This window comes from Brachyhypopomus gauderio, chromosome 11 (genome assembly GCF_052324685.1).
Source record: "Brachyhypopomus gauderio isolate BG-103 chromosome 11, BGAUD_0.2, whole genome shotgun sequence".
In the NCBI taxonomy this organism is placed as follows: domain Eukaryota; kingdom Metazoa; phylum Chordata; class Actinopteri; order Gymnotiformes; family Hypopomidae; genus Brachyhypopomus; species Brachyhypopomus gauderio.
Genome location: NC_135221.1, coordinates 12,968,211 through 12,989,521, shown reverse-complemented (window position 1 = coordinate 12,989,521; position 21,311 = coordinate 12,968,211). Strand labels below are relative to the sequence as shown.

General features: G+C 41.2%; 2 protein-coding genes across 4 annotated transcripts; one reads left to right on the top strand and one right to left on the bottom strand.

The window, feature by feature from the left end:
- Positions 1-51: 51 nt before the first annotated feature.
- e2f4 (E2F transcription factor 4) lies at positions 52-9,451 on the bottom strand. 2 transcript variants are annotated; one of them, XM_077022082.1, is made up of 10 exons: positions 9,039-9,451; positions 7,838-7,947; positions 7,502-7,662; positions 7,245-7,289; positions 7,074-7,138; positions 3,600-3,885; positions 2,509-2,649; positions 2,243-2,290; positions 2,066-2,110; positions 52-1,773 (listed from the first exon to the last, which is right to left on the bottom strand). In XM_077022082.1, the coding sequence occupies exons 1-10, from the start codon at positions 9,192-9,194 to the stop codon at positions 1,658-1,660; spliced, it is 1,173 nt and encodes a 390-aa protein (XP_076878197.1). In that variant the 5' UTR covers positions 9,195-9,451; the 3' UTR covers positions 52-1,657. The 2 variants fall into 2 exon arrangements, with proteins under 2 accessions (XP_076878197.1, XP_076878198.1); XM_077022083.1 differs by having other exon boundaries at positions 2,509-2,646.
- Positions 9,452-9,653: 202 nt separating this feature from the next.
- LOC143527109 (cytochrome P450 2F2-like) lies at positions 9,654-21,237 on the top strand. Of its 2 annotated transcripts, XM_077022075.1 has the most exons (10): positions 9,654-10,175; positions 17,354-17,548; positions 17,911-18,073; positions 18,201-18,353; positions 18,483-18,643; positions 18,728-18,901; positions 19,034-19,172; positions 19,512-19,699; positions 19,783-19,924; positions 20,033-21,237. In XM_077022075.1, the coding sequence occupies exons 2-10, from the start codon at positions 17,390-17,392 to the stop codon at positions 20,236-20,238; spliced, it is 1,485 nt and encodes a 494-aa protein (XP_076878190.1). In that variant the 5' UTR covers positions 9,654-10,175; positions 17,354-17,389; the 3' UTR covers positions 20,239-21,237. The 2 variants fall into 2 exon arrangements, with proteins under 2 accessions (XP_076878190.1, XP_076878191.1); XM_077022076.1 differs by lacking the exons at positions 9,654-10,175; positions 17,354-17,548 and having other exon boundaries at positions 17,933-18,073; positions 18,236-18,353.
- The last annotated feature ends 74 nt before the right edge of the window (positions 21,238-21,311 follow it).

Genomic DNA, 21,311 nt, shown 5'->3' with positions numbered 1-21,311 from the left:
TGTTGAAACCATGAAATCCAAACTGACTGCATCGCCATCTTTTTTTTAAAGTGTTATTTATTTCTGCAGATAGTAATTCTGGTAAGTTAATAATAGGCCGTTTACAAGTTACAGAAACCAATGGCAAGTGAGTTTCCCTGGACTGTACTGGGCGCTCCATCCGTCAGTGGGCGCTTCCAAAGTGTTATCTTAAAGTGCGATGCTGAGATGAAAAAAGCACCCTCTGTGTACACTAAGATCAGATGACTACATATCAAATATAAAAATAAATGGTAAAATGCTTAATGTGTACAACCATAAAAATATCATTTACCCTATCCACAAAAAAGCCAATACATTTCACATAAACGTTTCGATTCCTTCCAAGTATCATCTGTGTCTACATAGTCAGCGGCACAGAAGATGCATCATTTTTCAACACGTGGAAATGATACTGGATTTCGCGTCATTAATGTATATTCTTTACACACTCATATACAAACAATACAAAATCGTTTTAGTTACGATTAGCAAAAATACATATACATACAAGTAAAAGCATGATAGATGGAATATGTAACCATGAAAGGAGTTTAGCGCATCTACCAATGAAACAACTTGAAGCTCGTCAGTCAGAATTAATAAATTAAGTTACAACTAATGTATAATTTGATGGGCAAATATAAGCAAAGGGAGCATCAGAAAGTTATTTACGTTCAGCTACACAGTCATGTCGCTAAATTCATGTTAAGCCATTTTAGGTGTATGTGCAGTTATACTGACAAAAAAAGGACAGTGAATAACAAAAGAATGAAGTCATATTGCCCATTACTTAGCATTAGTGAGTAATGAATCCAAACATCTCCAAGTCACTTGTATGGTGTTTTTTTGGCAGGGAAATGATATACCAAAATTGCCCTACATACAGTAGCAGCCCCTCATGCTTCTGAGCTACAAGGACATAATGAGAATGTCCTTGAAAGGGGATGAGTCTAGCGGCTGGGTCTACACAGTGGGATCCTTTCTCTAGAGCTTTTCACTCTCCACCTGCTGGACACCATAGCAATCAACAGACTCTCAGAAAAGCTGGCATATTCTGCATGTAAGCAAAGGTGCTGTATTCACACATCTATGCTCACTTTCATAAATAAAGGCATATGTCCTCTGTTGAAGGATGCCATCACAGCCCAGGAAGGAAACAAAAGAGCTGGTATTTTGTCATAGTTTTCACCATCGCTGGGGTGTGTGTGTTTTTTTCTCAGCACACGTGATTATATAACAGATGCTTAAGCTCATTTCAAATTGTGCCAAGAACTGTCTCATGTACTGCAGGGTTAAAATGCATTTAAAAAGGATGTGCAGCAAAAAGTTAAAATGACAATGGCACAATATTAAGGTGATTTCAGTATAGCTTAAATTGTCAGGTGTGAGCAGAGAACTGTTTAGTTCCACTTTTCAGTAGATCGCTGCTTTGGGTAAGAATATTGGCAAAGAAAAAAAAAGTGAAAACAAGTGAGGTGAAAACAAAACAGAAACCATACATCTCTATATACACAAGTAGATCAGCTTATACACATGGATGTGAAATAGAACCACACCTTTTACTTCTGAAATTGGTATAAAAAAAAGAGATTCTATTTTTTAATACAAGTAGGCTACTCTATCATGCATGTGGAGGTCAAAGGTTGGCAATAGGAACATCAAAAAGGTCACAGAGGCCCTCAGTCTCATCCAGATTATAGATGTAGTCATGGTCGCCCGGAGGAGGGGAGAGGCGGAGGAGTGGAGAGAAAACTATGAAAGAGAAAGAAGGTGGATGAGGAAAGAGAGAAATGTTTGGGCTCCCTTTACTGAAAGACAAACCAACTGAGTTTGTGTTAGGCTCATAATGACACCATGTAATTACAAGAACTTAGTGGCCACTTTTATTGTTTACATAAAAAAATATTACACATATATAGTACATATATCTTCCAGCTTCTTATACAAATGTCTGTACAGTATTCAAGGGTTTGAAATGTATTAATGCGTCTTCATGTCTAGAAGTAAACCATGTATAGATGGCTTGGTTTGCGACCAGCTTTACCTTCAGATGACATGAGCTCTTCCAGTAGATCTGCACTCATGATTTCTGCAAGGATAAAAGACGCAAACAAATACAACACAGAACTCCCCAAGTCACTGAATCAAACATTCTCCACATTACTACCACAAATGAATGAAATACATGTGCAGGAGTTTCCAACATTCACTTCAGTCTTACCTTTAGTAGGGTCAAACATTTCTGAAAGTTCTTTAGGAAAGTCCAATACTAAACAAAAACAGAGACAGTTCTATTAAGAAACAAATCTAATATGTACGATACACAAATCTTAACCACAGGAGCTTCGGCACACATTTCATTTAGCAAAAAAGATGCACACTGAAGCTAGTCTAGCTTTTGTTATGCTGCTCCAGTAAAACGAACATATGGACCAAACAAAAACTCTGGATATATCTTTGTTTAATTTAAACAGTGCATGCACTTACACTCTGAGGGATCTGTTTTGATTGGTTCAAAAAGGGCAGAGGATTCAGGAAGTGAGGAACTGCTGTCCAGTGACGCTGATGACTGAAGTTGCTGACTGTCCTCTGGAGACGTCTGGTTGGCTGGTGTGTTGCTGGAAGCTTCTAGCACAGACAGGCAGAGACGGATATAACATGAAAACCAAAGATATCAAACAGGAATCCTCATCAGGGTATCTGCACATTTTTAAATATCAAATTCAATGAAATTTAAGACATTTTTAATACCTCTCACAAGAGTGATGCAGGTGTGTTCCACATCGTTTGGGGGGGGGGGGGGGGGGGGGGGGGGGGGGGCAACGAAAATTGTTGACATTGTTGAGGCCGTATACTCCAGCACTAGGAATCTAGCACTAGGACCCTGGAGCGGTTATTTCCTGCATGGTCCTAGCGCTAGATTCGGCAAAGTTCACATCGCGCCAGAACAACTGAACAACACACACTTATAATAATTTAATGCCTCCCCTCATAAAATTCCAGACATTTAAAGACATTTTTAGGCCTTGAATATGGAAAACTAAATTTAAGACATTTTAAGACTTTTTAAGGACCCGCGGGTACCCTGCCTCATGGACATGTAAAAGTTACCGATCTGAATTCTTATGGGAACGGGTTAGCAGAACACACAACCTACACATTTATCCAGCCTAATGTAGATGATCAGGTGAAACATGTCTGTATTTTTTAATTTCTTACTGGAGTTTCATGTCTAATGAAGCTAAGCAATAATACACACACAGGCCTCACTAGGCATGTTTCCATCAATACAGACCCGTGTCCTCACACCCTTGCCTCAAACAGTACTTAGTTATTGCCAATAATAAACATAATGCCTTCACACAGCTCTGTTATGTGGATAATACAGTTTCATATTTTTTTAATATATGAAATATGTATGATATATTACACAGTTATTACACATAAGTGAGATTACGTACAGTAACACTGTTTTGGGATAAAGGCAAACTAGTATATAAGGAATATTGAACCATTCCTTAGGTGGTAATCAACAAACTCATACACGTTTTAGAGTGAGTGTGTCGTGTTTGTGAAACCTGTAGCAGGTGCAGCCGTGGCAGTAGTTGTGCTGGCAGGACTCTGGCTGGTGGGGGTTGCGCATGGGATACTGCCCCCTGCTGGTTTGGCGATGGAGACGATGGAGGTGGCAGCAGGGGTGGTGGAGGTGGCAGAGGCGGGTAGGCTCTGGAGCATGTCCTCTGGAGGAGGAACGGGGAGAACAACTGGAGAAGTGCTGGAGGGGTCCTTGTTTACCAGGAGGACCTCAATAGGGCCAGAGGAACTTTTCAGATGAATCTGGTACTTCTTTTGTCCATTTACAACCTAAAAGAAAGTGGGAAATGGAGCCAACAGTAAATTGCAGGTAGTGCTGGGCAGTACACTGGTTCGCACCGAAAACCGGTGTTTATTTTTGTTATCATAAGAATTTTTCAAATACCAGCCACACCGGTTTAAATAGCCTTCACAAGTCCGGAACGCAGCACGGTTGTTAATTGTTTCTCAAGGGACGCTTTTTATTGCTGTGCCGCTAAGCACACATGCAATAGAGCACAAATCTAGCTTGCTGAAGAGGAGGGAAGTTCTGAACTACAAATTCTACCAAACATTGAAGTAAAACATGATGCCCCAAAGGAACTTTTGCCAAAGAAAGGAGCCGTTCTGTTGTCAGGAAGTACACAGGGTTTTAAAGGTCAGACGTGGACAAACAGTCACTTACTGCAAATGCTGTCGAGCAAAAGTTGTTGCGGCTGGTGGTAACAAGAGCAATCTACTGCACCACCCATAAAGCTGCTTATACTTGACGTGTCGCGACTGGCGCGAGGGTCCGTACGGCAAAAATGACACAAACGTGGTGGGTCCGCGTCACGAGGTCGTGTTCCGCACTTTAGCGCTGTGTTTTGCTCCAAGTTATGTTTGCAGGGTTCATACACCTTTACAAGGTGGAATTCAAGCACTTGTACGGCACTTTCAAGGTCCATTTTCAATATTTTTCAGCACCTTCTTAATCAACTTAATCAAATTACATATTTATTTGGGGTGTCACGATTCTCTAAATCCTCAATTCGATTGTATTTCCAATTTTAGGGTCACGATTTGATTCTCGATCTACAGCAGAGAGGCCTATGCCAGTTTTAGATTAGTCTATGGCAGGGGTCGGCAACCTATGGCACGCGTGCCACCATTGACACGCCGATCACTGGCACGCGCCACGCTGGACCAGCATCAGCAAAAAAAATGTAATAATAAAAAAATCAGACAGAGAGCACGATCCTTCAATCGAAATCGTTCCTCAACGCTCTGCACTCAGCTCCCGCCACAGACCCATGTTTAAATTTGTTTAAATAACGGCGCTGCGTGTGACGTAATCCCTGAGCCGCGTCAAGGCTGGATTATTTATTATGGATTATACTTTTGCGAGTGACTGTAATGCGCGACTCCGCACTCCTCGCGCGAACCTGCGCGAATGGCGGAGGCGTTTATATTCTTTGCAGTGTTGTCCGAAACGATATGTGGTAGTATAAAGAAACACCCCTCAAAAACAGGGGAAGGAACATTTACCTGACGAAAATTAATGTTGCATTGTGTTCCAGGTTTGAAAAGTGTTGAGATTTAGGCTAAAGTACTTGAAAATGCTTGAAAGTGTAACTACTTCGTTTCACAACAAATAGCAATCTGACTGAACAGTTCTCTTGTATTATGTTAACAAATACAAGCCTCTTGTAATTCCAGGACGAAACATGAGAGAACGTGAAGACGGTAAGATTGGGCGTTTTGAAAATAAACAACCATTAAATAATATGATGAAAAAGCGAATTATTTCGAATCATTACGAGTATATGTATAAATATTTAACTTAATTAGGTGCTTTAATTCCACCTTCTAAAGGTGTATGAGCCCAGAAAACACGACTTGGTTCATTGCGCTGAAGCATGGGCGCGCACGAAGTTACAAAATTGGAGAGGTGCACGACCTTGCGATTCCCCAGCGCGCACGGGTGGAACCACCGCGATTACGTCATTTTCGGCGCGCGGACCCTTGTGACGTGTCTAGTTTAAACCAGGCTTTACTTTGCGTAGTGTGGGTGCTTGCGTAGCTTAGAGGGAGAGACCGTTGAACCGCTTTTTGACTTCGAGGCTCGAGATCGTGACATAATTTCGATCGATTTCGATTTTATATCAAAATCGTGACACCCCTAATATTTATACAAATATACATATGGTCTAAATCAGTGGTTCTCAAACTGTGGTACGTGTAAAATAAAGCTCGGAAAATAAAAGATGTTTTGAGTTTTTTTTTTTTTTTTACACAAAACATTTTTTTTAAAAAACAGAATTATGACAAGTCCTGAAATTCAGAAACTAAAAGATCTGAAACGGCGCAAATCCACAATAAAGAATACAGCACGTCCAGTCTCCAAGGCACAGGAAGCCTCCTACCATGCTAGTTTGCGGTTTGCCAAGGCGGGTAAGCCCCACACAATTGGTGAGGAACTTTTGTTTACCGTTGGCAAAAGGGATGACTTGTATTATGTGCGGAGAAAATGTCGCTAAACAGCTCGACCTGGTGCCTCTTTCAAACGACACAGTCACTCGCAGAATTGATGAAATGGCGCACAACGTCAGACAAACACTGACCGAGAGAATTAAAATGAGTAAATGCTTCTCACAGCAGTTAGATGAATCCATAGATGTCGCAGATTTAGCAAACTTGCTCGTTTACGTGCGATATGAGGGCATGTCGCGCGAAGACTTTTTGTTCTGTAAACCACTACCAACACGAACTACAGGAGAACTACATTATAACATATGTGTGTAATGAGCAGGGTTGCCAACTCTCACGCATTGAGCGTGAGACAAACGCATTTGACCGTCTTCACACGCTCTCACGCCACACATCCAATATCTCACGCCGAAAAAAAATCTAGTTTATTTACCTCTGATCTACATCTATGATTAAATGAGTTACTAGTTCGCTCTGGCGCCAACCACAGACGATCGATAGATAGCAATATACGTAATTCGTGTCACACTTATAATAATTTAATGCCTCCCCTCATAAAATTCCAGACATTTTTAGACCTTGAATATGGAAAACTAAATTTAAGACATTTTAAGACCTTTTAAGGACCCGCGGGTACCCTGTATAGAATTTTGGTCATACCGCCCAGCACTAATTGCATAAGTTATTATAACTAATTATAACCTACCTCATATTAGCACAGACTTGTGGGAAATAACTATGGCATAACCAATTGGAATAACACACACTCTCGTTAGCACTGACATTTCAGCAGGTTTCGGCCTATCAGGGGAAACTTTCACTGACGTTTTTGTGGAACCATGCCAAAAATATGGCAACAGTAAACCACACACAGGGAGTTGTCCCACCTACCAGTCAACACGTACTGCCAGAGATGCTGGGGGACAGCACCGAGTGGAGTGAGTTATGATGGGGCAAAGCTGATAAACCACAGACTCCCCCGTGAGAGAGAAAAGAGGAAGTGCACTTACTGACTCCGGTATGGGCACTTCCAACTGTGTCCCTGAAGGTGCTCGAATTGCTAGTAGAGTGTCACCTAGTGGTGAAAATGAAGGGGTTTGGGGAGGGGGGCTTTGCTGACAAAAGCTAGCTCTGACAACGGAGAGATGAAACTGTGTGTGAACAACAGTGAGAAAACCCACCTTTAAAGCAGTTGCAGAGGTCTTGATGTGTTACATAAGCCAGAGTATGACATGTTAAGGACAACAACAACAACAAAAAACAAACCCATTCTACAGACAAAACATGTATACATCCAAGTTGCGCATAAACACAAATGATGAAATCTTTTCCATTAGCTCATTGTCAACAATCAACTTGAGGTTTCAGTCCTAATGCAGATGTCACACTAATCTCCATCATGCACATTGACAAACAAGGCAGCAGGCAGGAGGATATGGGCTGTTCTGGGAGTCGTCGGTCACGTTTTTGATGCTCTGCTGAACCCAGACCCGCTGCTGGTCCAGCTCGTGCTCCCTACGGTCCAGATCCTCCAACTCAAGCTTCAGGTCTATCAGCTTATCAGCAATCTCTCGTGTGTTACACCCTGGACCAACACCTCTTTTTAAACACACACACACACACACACAAAATGAAAGCCATCATCATAAAATGCTAAAAGGGTACTGAAATCAGATGATTCAGAGGTCCCAACTTCAAACTTTTGTCACTGAAACGGATTGTGGATATAGTTCAACAAGTGCTCATCTGTTACTAGTGTGCAAACCACACTCACTTCCACTGGATGCTGTTCTTTGATTTCTTCTCTATCAGGCCAATGCCCTCCAGCACATTGGTGATGTCATAGATACGTCGCTTCTGCCGCACGGCCAGCGTGTCAGCAGCCTGTGGATGGCAGAACACAAACAAACACAGACCAGGATCCTATTACAGCTCAGAGGGAAATTAAAACCCTGGTGAAGTGTCTGGAATACACAATATGCAGTTGTATTATTGTTTACTGTCACACTGGTAATTGCTCTTGCCATATTTATGGTGTTTGAAATAAGAGGTAACACAGATAAAGGAACGGAAACATTATTTGGCATATTGTAATGGATCACATAATATAAAGACTGTACTGCTTTCAGTCAACATGCATCTTTCCAAGTGGAAGTGATAAAGACTTCATTTGAAAGACCTGGAAAGGGGCCCGAATGTGCAGATTGCGAATTAAAATGTTGCAATCCAAAATCTCTAGCCGACTAGCCATATTCTTTCCAGTGCATACTGCAGTTCAAGGGAGTTGTAAGAACCACATCCCAAGCGCGGCTGGATGTAACGTACGAAGAGACTAAGCGTTAGAGACCAAGAGACTATGGGTTAGAGACCAAGAGACTATGGGTTAGAGACCAAGAGACTATGGGTTAGAGACCAAGAGACTATGGGTTAGAGACCAAGAGACTGGGTTAAGAGAATAAGCCTAACTTGCAGTCAGCATCGGCCACAAACTTGGAAACACGTGTCTGTTTTTGAACGCTATTGTTTAGTTTTTTCAGTCTCCAAAACCGGGGGCAATAAAAACCAAATACTTTTATTTACTGGCACATTAAAAAAACAACTTGTTTGTTAACGTTAAAGTGAGCGTCCTTCCAGCTTACTTGAGTTCATTTGTTGAGCCGAGAGAGAGAGGTGTGTGTGTGTGTGCCTGTGATTAAGCGCCGTCAAACTTAGGCCGAGCTGGCCGGCCACTTACCTCCCAAGTTCACGGCAACTTTGTGTTGACGTTTCATGTACGATATACCCATGAAGCAAACAAGCACACAAACACATGGAACAAACCGCTGAATTTAACACCGGTAGTGACTTTAGAACAAAAACAAAACCCCCAGGAGCTAACATAACTCGGCTAAGCTAATGCTAAAGCCTACAGTGAACGCAAGCGATGACCAGCAAGACAAGCGAACCAGCGGCGTGCTAGCGTGGGTCGTGCTTACAGCCTTCAGGTCCAGTACTCCGTCCTTCGCCTCTTGCAGTAAAGTGACAAACTTAGTGGTGAGCAAGCCCAGGCTCTTCTCGTGCCGGCTAGGCGTGGCTGGCTGCAGCGACTCCCCCATCGCTCCCAGGTCGCTTCGCGCAGCGTCCAAATCCATCAAGTTGTGCGGCTCGGCTGGATATCCGTATCGCACACTTCTGGCGCCCAAAAATCCTCGTTTCTCTTAACAGGCCGGAAATATCCAACGCATAGGGGTGTGAGGAGGGGAATCGGTGTCGAGTTGGGGTTTTTTTTATGACCAATTCGGCCCGGTCCGGTCCGGTCCAGGACACAGGTTCCTGAACCCAGATGGCCTAACAACAGAAGCACGTTCACACTCGACTGTACTGCTTGAATGACTGAAGCCGTTGATAGTGAAATGCATCATGGGACGACTCTAAAAAAAGGACTCCGTACAAAATGCCACTAGAGGGCGCTATAGGACGCATTTCCAATATATTTGTTTTTATGCGGCGTGTGATGCGATGCGATGTGATGTGAGCGCCGTGTGCAAAAAATGTGACTCACTAACTTAGCTAAACTCATTATGAATCTTTAATTGAGGAGTGTTTGGTGAGTGTTTAGTGGAGGAACAAATTATGCTGGCTTGTTTTAGAAAGCTTGTAAGGTTGCTATAATTGTGAGTAAATTGTATGCCTAAAATTACTCATTCTATTTGTCAAACCATTTTTATCATGCGTTTTTAACCTGAACATGGAATTACAAATTGTGACCAAACTTCAAAAAAATGTTTTTTTCATTCTTATGTTTTCTTCTAATGTCCTTTCTTCTTATACGGTTGACACATACTACATACCCCCTTTATGTCCGATGTGGTCTGAAGTTGTCCCGTGAGGCTTGCTATGAGTACGAGCTGTTCTGATTTTTTGCGGCTTTTTGGTAGATCAGCTGTGTACTCGTATAAGGGAAACTTAGGAAAACTTAGAAACCTGGTAGTGTGTCTCATTTAAAGTCACTTTTCCGGACAAGCCCGGACAAAGGAGGAGGAACGATTACGTAATATATCCATTCTATGGATTTGTCTTACTAAGAAGTTGGCAACTCTGCTTCTGGTGGTGCTTTTTCCTGGGCCAGCCTGGTACGTGCATAACTATATTCACTTTATAGTCACGGGAGATATGCGTTGTCCTCTGTGATGGGACTGTGTATCTGTCCTCACAACGCCTAGTTATTTAATTTCAGATATTTCGTTTTCTTAGCGGATCTTGACCACTTATATAACAATAGATAGCTAGCTCGCTAACGAACTTAATATAGTTTGAAATGAACTTTTAGTAACAAAAATACGTCGTTTTCCTTTGCAGAATTCCTGTTTGGCTCTAATTAATGCGTTTCGTTAATTCGTTAATACGTCGATGTGCCATGACATTAATAGCTACGCCCGATAATGCGAAATAGCATTAATGACGTATAAACAGCGACACATTCCAATGTCTGGGATATAATTTATCATACATTAGTAAGGAGTGGATTTTCTTATTGGATGCTGGAGGAAAATGGGCATACATGCAGACCCGCGAAGCTTTCACAAGGGCCATAACGAGTTTGTAGGGTACAGGGCCGGTGTTACGGTCAATTCAGTTCCCCCTGTTCCCCCCAAACGGCGCATGCGCGAAATCAACGAAATCACGCATTAGTCTGCTGCTGGGTTATCGCCTTTACTCGATGTGTACACGTTATTATCCGGGTTGGTTTTGTTTCTCTAACTAAAGTTAACTTTGTGTGCTTGTGACTAACTGTGCTGTAAAGCTCAGGTGTTTTAGCAGAGGATTAAATGTACAAAAATTACTCCGATGTTTAATTGTTTACGCTACTTTTTCAGCCTTTCATTTTTTAGTTCGCTTGCATGCGAACTAAAAAAATGCGAAGATTTAATGCGTTTTTTAAACTATTTAAATTATTTATTGAAACATAAAGAGACGTGTATTGTTCACACTTTAAAGGTTGTTTTTTAACAGACTTATTTGTTGTTTGCTGTGTCCTGGATGTTCTACAGCCTAAAATGACTTTTGTCTAAATACAAATTTTTTTTCTAAATACAAATAAAAATATATTACACGACAAATGTTATCCCATTTGGCTTCACGCAATATTTAAATCACTTGAGCATGTGATATATTGTTTTTGCTTTACAGTGCAAGTTTTATCCAATGCACAGTGCTTTTACACTAAGAACAGGGGGAACGGATTTAACCGGAGCCCTGTGAAAAATGGTTCCCCCCTCTTAAATGACAGAAAGTGTACATGTAAGGCACAAAAAGTAGAGTGGGTGTGTATTTGACTCTTATCCTTGTAAATAACAAGTTTTATTCACTGCACAGTGCTTTTACACTAAGAACACAGGGGGAACGGATTTAACCGGAGCCCTGTGAAAAATGGTTCCCCCCTTTTAAATGACAGAAAGTGTACATGTAAGGCACAACAATAAAGGTGGGGGTGTATTTGACTCTTATGCTTGTAAATAACAAGTTTTATTCACTGCACAGTGCTTTTACACTAAGAACAAAGGGGGAACGGATTTTACCAGAGCCCTGTGAAAAATGGTTCCCCCCTCTTAAATGACAGAAAGTGTACATGTAAGGCACAACAATAAAGGTGGGGGTGTATTTGACTCTTATTCTTGTAAATAACAAGTTTTATCCACTGCACAGTGCCTTTACACTAAGAACACAGGGGGAACGGATTTAACCGGAGCCCTGTGAAAAATGGTTCCCCCCTCTTAAATGACAGAAAATGTACATGTAAGGCACAAAAAGTAGAGTGGGTGTGTATTTTACTCTTATCCTTGTAAATAACAAGTTTTATTCACTGCACAGTGCTTTTACACTAAGAACACAGGGGGAACGGATTTAACCGGAGCCCTGTGAAAAATGGTTCCCCCCTCTTAAATGACAGAAAGTGTACATGTAAGGCACAACAATAAAGGTGGGGGTGTATTTGACTCTTATTCTTGTAAATAACAAGTTTTATCCACTGCACAGTGCCTTTACACTAAGAACACAGGGGGAACGGATTTAACCGGAGCCCTGTGAAAAATGGTTCCCCCCTCTTAAATGACAGAAAATGTACATGTAAGGCACAAAAAGTAGAGTGGGTGTGTATTTTACTCTTATCCTTGTAAATAACAAGTTTTATTCACTGCACAGTGCTTTTACACTAAGAACACAGGGGGAACGGTTTTTACCAGAGCCCTGTGAAAAATGGTTCCCCCCTCTTAAATGACAGAAAGTGTACATGTAAGGCACAACAATAAAGGTGGGGGTGTATTTGACTCTTATCCTTGTATATAACAAGTTTTATCCACTGCACAGTGCCTTTACACTAAGAACACAGGGGGAACGGATTTAACCGGAGCCCTGTGAAAAATGGTCCCCCCCCCTTAAATGACAGAAAGTGTACATGTAAGGCACAACAATTAAGGTGGGGGTGTATTTGACTCTTATCCTTGTAAATAACAAGTTTTATTCACTGCACAGTGCTTTTACACTAAGAACACAGGGGGAACGGTTTTTACCAGAGCCCTGTGAAAAATGGTTCCCCATGTAGAATAACTGCTGGAGATTATATAAAGTACAATAATAGTGCTGATTATCTGTATCTGTGTATAATCACTTCATTCAGTGACTTTACATCTGTCTGTACCACCTTTACACTGAGAACACATGGGGGAACATATTCAACCAGAGACTGGGAAATTTGGTTCCCCTTGAAGAATAAAGCTGGAGCTGATATAAAATACAGAAATTATGCAGATTATTTATATCTGTCTATAATCAATTCATTCAGTAACATTTATTCATCCTGTACCTCCTTTAACACTGAGAACACATGGGGGAACAGGTTTTACCTGAGACTGGGACATTTGGTTCCCCTTGTAGAATAAAGCCGGAGTGTATTTAAGGTGCATTATTGATGATGATAGGAGGCAGAGCAGGAGGGTGTAGGTTAGAGTTGGGATGTTAAATGTGGGCTCTATGACAGGTAAAGGGAGAGAGCTAGCTGATGCGATGGAGAGGAGGAAGATAGATATACTGTGTGTACAGGAGACCAAGTGGAAAGGGAGCAAGGCCAGGAGCATTGGTGGTGGCTTCAAACTCTTCTATCATGGTGTAGACAGGAAGAGTAATGGAGTAGGAGTAATCCTGAAGGATGAGTTTAGTAAGAGTGTAGTGGAGGTAAAGAGAGTAAGTGTCAGGGTAATCTGTGTAAAGTTAGAGATTGATGGGGTGATGATGAATGTCATCAGTACTTGTGCTCCTCAGGTAGGTTGTGATGGGGAGGAGAAAGAAAAATTCTGCAGAGAGTCAGATGAAGTTGTTTTGCAGGTTCCTAAAGATGAAAGAGTGGTTATTGGAGCAGATTTAAATGGACATGTTGGTGGAGGGAACAGTGGTGATGAGGAGGTGTTGGGTAGATATGGTGTTAATGTAAGGAATATGGAAGGACTTTAGATTTTGCTAAAAGGATAAAGATGGCTGTAGTTAATACTTACTTTAAGAAAAAGGAAGAGCACAGGGTAACGTATAATAGTGGGGGAAGATGCACACAGGTCGACTATATCCTCTGTAGGATACAAAACCTGAAAGAGGTTAGTGATTGCAAGGTGTTACCAGGGGAGAGTGTAGCTAAACAGCATAGGATGGTGATATGTAGGATGAATTTGGAGGTGAAGAAGAGGAAGAGAGTGAGAGCGGAACCTAAGATCATGTGGTGGAAGTTAAAGGATGAGGACTGTGGTGTAAAATTCAGGGATGAGGTGAGGCAGGTACTGGGTAATGGTGGTGGTGTTCTGGATAACTGGGATGAGACTTCAAATGCAGTGAGGGATGTGGCTAGGAAGCTACTTGGTGTGACCTCAGGACAGAGGAAGATAGACATGGAGTCGTGGTGGTGAAATGAGGAAGTTCAGGAAAGTTTGAGAGTTGGCTAAAAAGAATTGGGATTTTCAGCGAGATGAAGAAAGTAGACAGAGGTACAAGGAGATGTGTCGTAAGGCAATGAGAGCAGTGGCAGAAGCTAAAGAGAAGGCATATAGCAAGCTGTAGGAGAAGTTGGACACTAAGGAAGGGGAAAAGGATCTCTACAGATTGGCCAGACAGAGAAACCGTGATGGGCAGGATGTGCAGCAGGTTAGGATGATAAAGGATAAAGATGAAAATGTGTTGTCTGGTGAGGAGAGTGTCTTGGGAAGGTGGAAGGGGTATTTTGAGGAACTGATGAATCAAAAGAATGAAAGGTAAAGAAGGTTAGAAGAGGTAGAGGTTGTGAATCAAGAAGTGCCTCAGGTGAGCAAGGAGGAAGTAAGGGGTGCAATTCGGAGAATGAAGTGTGGTAAGGCAGTTGGACCAGATGTTATTCCAGTGGAGACATGGAAATGTTTGGGAGAGACGGCAGTGGAGTTTTTGACTGAGTTATTTAACATAATCTTGGAAGGTCAGAAGATGCCTGAGGAGTGGAGATGAAGCATAATGGTGCCGATTTTCAAGAATAAGGGTGATGTTCAGAGCTGTAGTAATTACAGGGGAATAAAGTTGATCAGTCTCAGCCTGAAAATCTGGGAAAGAGTAGTGGAAGCTAGGCTTAGAGGAGAGGTAGAGATCTGTGAGCAGCAGTATGGTTTCATGCCAGCTAAGTGCACCACAGATGCTATGTTTGCTTTGAGAGTGTTAATAGAGAAGTAGGAAGGATAGAATGAGTTACATTGTGTGTTTGTTGACTTAGAGAAAGCTTATGATAGAGTACCAAGACAGGAGCTGTGGTATTGTATGAGGAAGTCAGGAGTAGCAGAAAAGTGTGTGAGGGTAGTGCAGGATATGTATGAGAACAGTGTGACAGCAGTGAGATGTGCGGTAGGAATGACAGACGGGTTTAAAGTGGGGGTAGGACTACATCAGGGATCAGCACTGAGTCCCTTTCTGTTCGCAATTGTCATGGACAGACTGACGGACGAGGTTAGGCAGGAGTCCTCTTGGACAATGATGTTTGCTGATCACATTGTGATCTGTAGTGAGAGTAGGGAGCAGGTGGAGGTGAGCTTGGAAAGATGGAGATATGCTTTGGAGAGCAGGGAAATGAAAGTGAGCAGGAGTAAAACAGAGTACATGTGTGTGAATGAGAGGGCAGACGGTGGACAGGTCCAGTTACAAGGAGTTGATTTGGTGAAGGTTGACGAGTTTACCTACTTAGGGTCGAGGGTACAGAGTAATGGAGGAAGTGAAAGAGAGGTAAAGAAGAGAGTGCAGGCAGGGTGGTGTGGATGGCATAAAGTGGACATGTACAGAGGAGGGAGGAGAGGTATATTGGTAGGAGGGTGTTGAGGATGGAACTTCCAGGCAAGAGGAGGAGAGGTAGACCTAAGAGGAGGTTTATGGATGGGTGGTAGAGGATATGAGAGTGGCTGGTGTGTCAGTGGAGGACACTCAAAACAGGGCCAGACGGAGGAGTTTGATCCGCTGTGGTGACCCCTAAATGGGAATTGCGTAAAGAAGAAGATTGATGCTGATAAACTATATATAGATTACCATTTCCCTCAGTAACTTTAATACTATCTGCATCACATTTACATTGAGAATACAAGGGGAACCAAATGTCCCAGTCTCTGGTAAAACCTGTTCCCCCATGTGTTCTCAGTGTTAAAGGAGGTACAGGATGAATAAATGTTACTGAATGAATTGATTATAGACAGATATAAATAATCAGCATAATTTCTGTATTTTATATCAGCTCCAGCTTTATTCTTCAAGGGGAACCAAATTTCCCAGTCTCTGGTTGAATATGTTCCCCCATGTGTTCTCAGTGTAAAGGTGGTACAGACAGATGTAAAGTCACTGAATGAAGTGATTATACACAGATACAGATAATCAGCACTATTATTGTACTCTATATAATCTCCAGCAGTTATTCTACATGGGGAACCATTTTTCACAGGGCTCTGGTAAAAACCGTTCCCCCTGTGTTCTTAGTGTAAAAGCACTGTGCAGTGAATAAAACTTGTTATTTACAAGGATAAGAGTCAAATACACCCCCACCTTAATTGTTGTGCCTTACATGTACACTTTCTGTCATTTAAGGGGGGGGGACCATTTTTCACAGGGCTCCGGTTAAATCCGTTCCCCCTGTGTTCTTAGTGTAAAAGCACTGTGCAGTGAATAAAACTTGTTATTTACAAGGATAAGAGTCAAATACACACCCACTCTACTTTTTGTGCCTTACATGTACACTTTCTGTCATTTAAGAGGGGGGAACCATTTTTCACAGGGCTCCGGTTAAATCCGTTCCCCCTGTTCTTAGTGTAAAAGCACTGTGCATTGGATAAAACTTGCACTGTAAAGCAAAAACAATATATCACATGCTCAAGTGATTTAAATATTGCGTGAAGCCAAATGGGATAACATTTGTCGTGTAATATATTTTTATTTGTATTTAGAAAAAAAATTTGTATTTAGACAAAAGTCATTTTAGGCTGTAGAACATCCAGGACACAGCAAACAACAAATAAGTCTGTTAAAAAACAACCTTTAAAGTGTGAACAATACACGTCTCTTTATGTTTCAATAAATAATTTAAATAGTTTAAAAAACGCATTAAATCTTCGCATTTTTTTAGTTCGCATGCAAGCGAACTAAAAAATGAAAGGCTGAAAAAGTAGCGTAAACAATTAAACATCGGAGTAATTTTTGTACATTTAATCCTCTGCTAAAACACCTGAGCTTTACAGCACAGTTAGTCACAAGCACACAAAGTTAACTTTAGTTAGAGAAACAAAACCAACCCGGATAATAACGTGTACACATCGAGTAAAGGCGATAACCCAGCAGCAGACTAATGCGTGATTTCGTTGATTTCGCGCATGCGCCGTTTGGGGGGAACGGGGGGAACTGAATTGACCGTAACACCGGCGTTACCCCGAAATCTGTAACCACCGAATTCTGTGACCGCAGAGACAATTGTTGCACGTTTTCTGTATGTACATTTTCGGCCCAAGTTACGGCGCCACTAGGCCCCCCCCCCCCCAAACTACCAAAATATCACGATGAGCCTATTAATTACATATGAATTTGGTGCTGAGGTGGTAGTATGGGTGCCCCAAAAGAAACTCTGCTTAGGACCCCATAAAGGCTTGGGTCTGTCATGAGGATGCTCTTTATAAGGCCTTTTCATAATACTTATCACTGTGGCTGTGCAAGAATACATATTGGATAACTGTGTGAATTACATATATGTACTGTGTATATCATGGACATGTATTTATCAAAGGTACACAGTGTGGAAAGCAGCAGTGGAACAGACATCATGCTGGGATCCTTGGTTCTGATTGGTATTTGTATCTTCATCTTCATCGTCATCAGGATCCAGAGGCCTAAGAATTTCCCTCCAGGACCCAGACCAGTACCCATATTTGGAAACCTCTTACAGCTAAACCTCTTGAATCCACTGAAAGACCTTGAGAGGGTAGAGTGGCATCTTCTTCCTTTCTGAGCTTCACCAATGTAAAATGTGTTTATCACTCATGCAAGTTTATAACTCTTACTGTAAATAGCTTGTTTAAATGTTTGTGAATAATTACACCATGATCCAGACAATTATATTAAAAATATGACCACCTTAATGGAGAATAATACCAAAATCTGAAGCATAACAAGAGATAAATAATTGAATAACTGTGTATAACCTTCTGTAAATAGATACCGATCCAAATCAAGACTAAACTTTAAACTAAATGTTTTGCTTTTAGAAATGTTTTTACAGTATTTCTTCTGGCTTTATTGCTTGAATTGCTGCAGACTTGGTCCTTGTTTGTTGTATCTATTTAGTTGGCTGAACACTATGGGAATGTTTACAGCCTGTATATCGGCAGAAATCCAGCAGTGGTTCTTACTGGTTTCAAGGCTGTAAAGGAGGCTTTGGTGACCAATGCTGCAGACTTTTCTGGACGCCCACAGAACCTCATGGTTAACATCGTAACAGAAAATAATGGTAAAATCCAACCATGATAACACCTGTCCCATTGATCATATTGAGAAAACGCTGCAATTCCTTTGTAGAGTCCATGTTTTAATCAAGATTATTACAAGATTATGTAATTAAACTTAACATGTCTCAGGAGTCATATTGTCTGACTATGGATCTGTATGGAAGGAGCATCGGCGTTTTGCCCTCATGACCCTGAGGAACTTTGGCCTGGGGAAACAGTCTATGGAGAAGAGGATTCTGGGGGAGATTGAACACCTTGTTGCACGGTTGGAGAAGAGTGCTGGTATTGTAGTGTTGCTTCTTTTTTAGCTACTGTCTCACATGTGAACTGACAAAAGATTTCTTATTTGTTGAAAACAGCTGTTTAACAATGTTGTGAAAGCAAATTTATCACAATTGTGTATATATGTAGGAGCAGAGATGAATCCTAAGACTTTGTTCCACGATGCTGCATCAAACATCATCTACCTGGTTTTATTTGGCACACGCTTCGAATATGAGCACCAAACCCTTAAAGAGTTTGTTCGGTGTTTCACTGAAAATTTAAAGATCACGAATGGACCATGGGCAATGGTGAGACATCGTATTGTATAAAACAATGTTTGCATTAAGACACTTGAAATGGCAGTTCTTACTGCTTCTCTTATTTTCTTTCAGATTTATGATACACTTCCTGTGGTGAGAGGTCTTCCCCTTCCCTTTAAGAAGGCCTTTCAAAATTTCAACACAGTTAAACAAATCATACTAAACATGATAAACAAGCATAAGCTAACAAGAGTATCAGGAGAGCCAAGAGACTTTGTTGACTGCTACCTAGACGAACTTGATAAAGTGAGTTATTGAGATGTTTGGCATGGTCTGACTCAAGGAAACACCTTCAACATGTTCATTCTTCCTTATGGTCTTTCAAGATACCACAGATAATCATGTAAGTCTTATCAGATGATGTCTTATTTTTAACAGGAGGGAGATGGTCAGTCTTCTTTTCACGAGAATAAACTTTTGGGGCTTGTCTTAGACCTGCATGTTGCTGGGACAGACACCACCTCCAACACCCTCCTAACAGCATTCCTCTACCTCATGGCTCATCCACACATTCAAGGTCTGAACCCTAATTTACCCATGCACTCCAACAAACGTAATACTATTGGTATAACATTAATGTTTAATGTTCTTTGTTTATGAATTAAACAGAGGCAATAGTAGTTCCATATGCCTCATGCATTTCTAGAATGGCGTTGAATATATTCAGTTCAGTACAAATTGACATATCAGTTATACACATAAAGACTGTCTTGAAAATCTGATACAAAATTCTCTATTAGTGAAGCTTTTGATGGCATACAATTTGCATAATGTGTAATAAAAGCAAATTCGCATAGAAGCAGAAATCATTTCCCAGAGGAATAGTGCAGTAATGCTCTCTGACTTGTGTTTCTAGAGAGATGTCAGCAGGAGATTGATGAGGTTCTAGAAGGAAAAGCTCAGGCATCTTTTGAGGACAGACACAACATGCCGTACACACAGGCTGTGATTCACGAGTCGCAGCGTGTCGCAAACACTGTACCTCTGAGTGTGTTCCACAGCACCTCGAGAGATACTCAACTTTTGGGCTACAGCATCCCAAAGGTGACGATGACAGGTTGTTACTTTTAGTTATTTTGCTATATTTAATTGTCTAATCTTTCTTTCTTTCATCATTCATGTTCCAGGGCACTCTTATCATCCCCAATCTCTCCTCAATACTGAGTGAGGAAGACCAGTGGAAGTTTCCTCATGAGTTCAACCCAGCCAACTTCCTCAATGACCAGGGACAGTTTGAGAAACCTGAGGCTTTCATACCCTTTTCAGCAGGTCAGCGTTTACTCTGTTTTGAATATGCTTGAGTCTATATTGACTGGGCTAATTTTAATGCCCTGATTAACTGACAAGGTTATTCTGTGTGTGTGTGTGTGTGTGTAGGGCCTCGCATGTGTCTTGGTGAGGGTCTGGCTCGCATGGAGCTCTTCCTCATCTTGGTCTCCCTGTTGCGCCAGTTCCAGTTTGTCTGGCCTGAAGATGCAGGAGAACCAGACTTCACTCCTGAATTTGGAGTCACACTCACACCCAGACCATACAAGATGGGGGTCAGACTGAGACAGAAACCTGGAGAAATGCAGAAACAGTGAACTGGTCATTTTTTTTCTGTATAAGAATTCACCAGTTTAAACATTTAAATTCACATAAATTACATATTTGGTTTTTCCAGTTTTTTTTTTAGCTTCATTCTGTGTTGTATGGGGTATTATGGAATTTTATCAAATCCATTTATCACATACATTTGTCTTAACTGATTATACCTCCTTTTGGTCCTCTAACATGATACTTAAACTGAACACAGAAAGCCAACACATTGACATACAAACATGTGTAACACCCTGCCTAATCTCCTGTGTAATAAAGACGGGGCCCTGGGTCCAAAGATTATGGGTGCTAAACAGTACATATTAAAATCAAGTTTTGTAGAAACAAGATGAGATAGTCTCAGTATGCTCTAATAATCTGTACTCGAAACACTACCTTACATCTCCCCTTATTTCTTCTACACCCAATAAAGCTTCAGTAAATGCTTTGAGGATATTACTCACAAGAAAAATATCAACATAAAAATATAGTGCAAGGTAGTAACATAGTAACAATATCAGATATCAGTTTGCTGTGAGCTTCTTGTGTTATATGGGATATTATGGGGTTTTATCAAACATTTTTGCAAACATTTGTCTTTACTGATCATGACTCTATAGCAAACAGCCACCCTACCCGGGACTTGAACCAAAAGATTCAAAAGTAGGTAAACTGGAGCTTTGGCCTCTTGAAATTTTGATATTCTGAGACTTCTAGTGACATTTAGGACATTAAATACTTTTCTTACTGAGGAGTTGGCAACTCTGCTGGTGGTAGCTATTTTTTCCTGGGCCAGCCTGGTATGTGCATAACTCCATATGCACCTTGTGTAGTTACGGGAATTTGTTGCATTGTCCGTGATGATGGGACTGTGATCTGTTCTCGGCACAATGGCTAGTTATTTTACATTAGCAGTGCATAGAATCTCCATAGCTAACAATCGTTCTTATTTGACTAACAATTATCACACTTGTTAAACGACATTAATAAATTACTAAACCAAACGTACCGTGTGCACCTTCTGTCCAGAAATTAGAAGTTAGGTTTATACACTTTCTTCTGTGTGCGCTCTATACAA